General features: G+C 41.4%; 1 protein-coding gene across 1 annotated transcript; it reads right to left on the bottom strand.

Annotated features, from left to right (window-relative positions):
• Positions 1 to 521: 521 nt before the first annotated feature.
• Positions 522 to 2080, bottom strand: LOC116261968 (uncharacterized). The gene has a single exon (XM_031640935.1). It carries the CDS (start codon positions 1951 to 1953, stop codon positions 724 to 726), a length of 1230 nt encoding a protein of 409 aa, XP_031496795.1. The 5' UTR covers positions 1954 to 2080; the 3' UTR covers positions 522 to 723.
• Between the last annotated feature and the right edge of the window lie 2412 nt (positions 2081 to 4492).

Genomic DNA, 4492 nt, shown 5'->3' with positions numbered 1-4492 from the left:
GAGAGTGAGGGGATAAACACTGGACATCACTGTTTCAAAGAAGACGAAATGCAGACTAGCTGACAAGAAAGCAAAGCCTGGTTTACGCAAATGAAGCCCTCTGAGGAATTTGAGGGCACAACTTTTAACATCTAAAATATACTCACAAGATTCCATGTTATTCCCTGTTGCTCACAGGGAATCCGGGCGCCATTTCTTCAATTTAGAGTTCAAGTACTTGAATGAAGCATTGGAGAAATAATGTGAAAAGGGATCCATAACAGGTTAGACAAGAACAGGGGCATTTCCTGAAAGTGTTCCTATGATGTTCATAACAGAATCGCAGACGCACTCCCTAGTGAGTAGCTATTGCTAAAGAATTAAAGATTCATTTGCAGGAGCTTCACATTTTCAAATTAGATAGCACAGATGAGGGTTCGAATAAGCATCCTGTTCATGAAACCGAAATCATCTCTACTATCTTTTGGGTGCCATTCTCCATTCATAATTTCAGCACCATGTTCTCAAAGTTCAATTCTGCCTCTTAGAACAGACCAAGAATCTTTCATTGGATCATGAAACTTGTGAAGTCCCCATTCCATTAAACAGGAACCTCAGAATTCCCAGAAGAAAGGACTCATGTACATCATCAAACTCGGAAGATTATTAGAGAACAGCAGAAGAGAAACTGGAAGGAAAGATATGATGATCATGTACTATATATGTATGTGTTAACTATTTTGTTCATCCCATTACCAGACTCCCTGGGCCACTGTTGCACAAACCTACCGGAACTCTTTGCTTCAATATGTACTGCCTGAGAAGTGCCTTCTGACACTCTGCGTTAGTGGAACCGACGACCTTCCTTCCCTTCGGAACACCGTGCCGGACCACTCTTCTGAACTCCACGAAGCCTTTGATGCCTCTCCGTATGTGGGGATTCTCCGTCTGGTGCTGCTTGTTCCATCCCACCACCGCCCTGCCGTCGTCACCATCGCCACCCCCACCACCATTAGCAGTATTAGGAGCAGAGTCAGCGATGACGACCACCGTCTCCGGCGACTCATCCTTCTTGTCCCGCCGTTCGGCAGGGCTGAGGTTAGAGATACTGTGCTCCAGAAGGCGCCGAGCTTCCGCCTGTTTCGTCTGCGCGCGCTCCTCCCTCCATACCTCTGCCATCCGCAGCATCCGCCGCTCCTCCCTCCATGCCTCCGCTAGCCGCAGCAGCCGCCGTTCCTCCTCCACCTCCTCCCTCACCCTCTCGCACTCCCTCCTCATCTCCTCCACTTCCTTTCTGTCCTTCCCCATCTCCTTCGCCAGCTCTTCGCAGACACCTTCCACCACCTCCCTTGCTGCCCTCTCCTTCTCAAGCTCCTTGCCGAGGCTCCTGTTCATCCCCTGTAGCCTCCGCCTCGCGCTGCACTCTATGTCAAGCTCGCTCTGCACTGCCTTGACCACAGACCTCAGCTCCGCAATTCTGTCCCGCGACAAGTCGAGCTCTGATCTAAGGAACGAGACCAAGGAGAGCGTTCGTGCCTGCTGGTCTTCTAAGACTTTGATTCGACGTTGGTAGCAGCAACGTGTGTTCTCAGAGGGTTGAACGCCCATGGCTGCAGTTCTCTGTTCCTGGGGAGTCTCTAATTCTTGCTCTCTGCTATGGTGATCGTGGTGGTGGCACTGATAAAATGGGTTTTGGTAGAATTTCCAGTTGGGGAGCGAACTGATGAAGATGGGACCAATTTGGGATCTTAAGACATCGGCTTCGGGCTCCATCTGAATCGTTTCTCCTTCTTCTTCCCCATCTGCGGGCATGCTTGATTGGTGGTGGCCCATTGCCTCTCCTTCTGCCTCTTGAATGCTTGAGGTCGAGACGGTGGGCAGCCATGGGAGGCTCAAGCCAATGATGTGCCCCTCAAGAGTGGTAGCACATGGGGTTGTTTTTCCCATTGGCATCATCATTGTGGTCGTCCCCATTAACCTCTCTGTCTCTCTCGATCTCTCGAGCTTTCCGTGTTCGGTTCGTTCTTAACGTTTCTTCAGCTGCCGTCGTCCTCTTTCGCTCTATGCTTTCTCTCTGTGGCTCTCTTTTGCAGTCATTGTCTCCTTTATTTTTTCCCGTGACAATTAGGCTGGATCCCAGTGAGTGGCTGGTTTTAAATTAAAAAGATAATTCTTTAACTATTCTCGTCACAAACCCCTTTGTCATCTCCCTGCATCAAAGATTCAATATTTATTATTGTTAGTAGGTCTTAAATTCAAATTCAAAACGAGCAGGTCACTCGGATTTGCAAGCAGATTAGGACACTGAGCTAGGAATCGGATTCTGAGATTGGTGCCAATAAAGAAATAAAATCACGCAGACCAAGGGACTTCTGGCTTTTTTGCAACTTTGTACAGCATCTCCCTTGCTAAACATCATTTCCTTGAAGCTTAGAAAATTAGGGGGTCATTATGGTGTCAGCCTGAAGAGTTCAGATGATACAGTTGGTAATTTATTGGTTCATGTGAAGCACGTACAGCAAAGCGACAGAGCACCAGTAGGGGAAAAGTTCATTTATGAGGATGCAGCGTCCTCCTTATTTTCATGGATAAACTCTTTACTTCCTGAAAAAAAAGAACATATTTTAATAAATATTTGAGAATCGGTGACATTTTCATAGATTTTAAACCTTTTTTTTTATTTTATAAATTAAGGATAAATAGCTCATTCCACTGCCATTGAAAGAGGGCAATTCCCTCTTTGTCTTTCTTAACTTCACAAAGCATATTTCTTTACTAAGAAGAGTTGATAAAATGAGAATCAATACCAAAATTTGGGGAAAAGAATCCCCCAATTACAATAACAACTTGTTTACTAAGACGAGAAAAAGAAAGCTGTTACAATCTTTTCACAAGAGATATTTGAGAATCCATGTATATTTTAACACGTATATGTCAAAGGTTATGTACTTAGTATTACGTCTTACGAATTTTTTTGCTTGCTCGAGAAGCTTTAAAAGAAGTAATGACTGTGTCTATTAAAGGGTGAAAAAAATTAAGAAGATCACAATCAAATAAGAGTTATAGAAATATACTAACATACGCCTTACTTTTAAATGGAAACCTAGCGGTATATAGCAACCAAACAAGATCCTTGCAGTATTGTGCTTGCCTTCTACCTACATCTTTGGATCTGAATTATGGTATCATATGGTGATGCACGCTTTTGTATTTACGCCATATAAATGTGGTTCAAGTAGTATATTCGTTTATATGGCAAAAAATCTGTTGTTATTGATTCATGATCATAACGACAGCGATTTCAAAGATTATGGCCTTAATGAAAACAGAAGCTAACATGCTTTCTTTTTTCAGCTAATAATTGAATCTAAACATAGAATTTTCAAGGTTTACGTTTAAGCTTTACATCTTCATATATTTTGTTTCTATCTATATGATTGGAATAATGAAAAGCGGCTTAAAACATTGGTAGATTTGGAAACATATTAGACTAATGCACATCAGCAACTGACTGGTAAATGCAAGAAACCACTAGCGTTAGAAGAATCTTCATAATTATCACCTAATAAAAATGGGGAAGGTGCTTATTCCCCCAGGAGGGATTGGAGATCTAGACAGACCTGTACCATTTTGGGCAGCAGTGACTAAGGCCAACTGGCCAAGTGCAACTGTTGATACTTCAGACCCCTTTACCTTGTAACCCAGCTGACATGGTCCCCAGTCTTCCAATTTTGACTTCACTTCTTTTTGGTTAAGAAATTATATCCATTTCCCTTATCCAAACTAATATTATTGCTATTTTTTCAGCTTTTTAATTTCTTTCTGATTTTTATGATACTGCATTAGAGAGTGTTTTGCTAAAGCGGCAGCACTAAAAGCACCTAATGAGATTTAAGTATAAATAATAGGATATGGAATTTATATGGGAAGTTTCTTTTATTTTTTGATTAATAAAGGGTATTATTACAGTACATGTAAACTAATTACATAGACACAGAAGAATTGAAATGATCTCCCAGCTGCCAGGTAGCTAAAAATTTAAAAACTGTGGCTGAGTAAATAATGAAAAATCACATAAAAACTGTAGTTATACTATAAGCGGAACTTTTAAACATTGAGTAACCGATAGATGTCAAAATACAAAGATATATATATATACACACACAGACCACAAACTTTATTGAAGAAAATAATAATGCGTTCAAAAATAAGCAAGAAGAAGACAATAAAAAGGCAGACAAGCACTACAAAACAAAAGCAAGTTAAAATCCATGCACATTCATACGAACAGTGATGGAGCCCAAAAATTTCTGGTTGAGGGGCACTCAAAGCTTAAATTTCAAACTAAAGGGGCACTCATATGTGAAAAACTAAAAATTAATGATGTTTCCATATTTAAGTATTGTTGGCATTCATACGATACGAAACAAGTTTTCTGTTTCCAATGAAGTATTTCATCCCTGCATCGCTGTTCCTGGAGCCTTCTCCTGAAAGAGAGCGAAGTTCCTTCGAA

Source organism: Nymphaea colorata, chromosome 10 (assembly GCF_008831285.2).
Source record: "Nymphaea colorata isolate Beijing-Zhang1983 chromosome 10, ASM883128v2, whole genome shotgun sequence".
Taxonomy (NCBI): domain Eukaryota; kingdom Viridiplantae; phylum Streptophyta; class Magnoliopsida; order Nymphaeales; family Nymphaeaceae; genus Nymphaea; species Nymphaea colorata.
The sequence above is the reverse complement of the archived record's forward strand: the minus strand, read 5'-3'. Positions and strand labels throughout refer to the sequence as shown.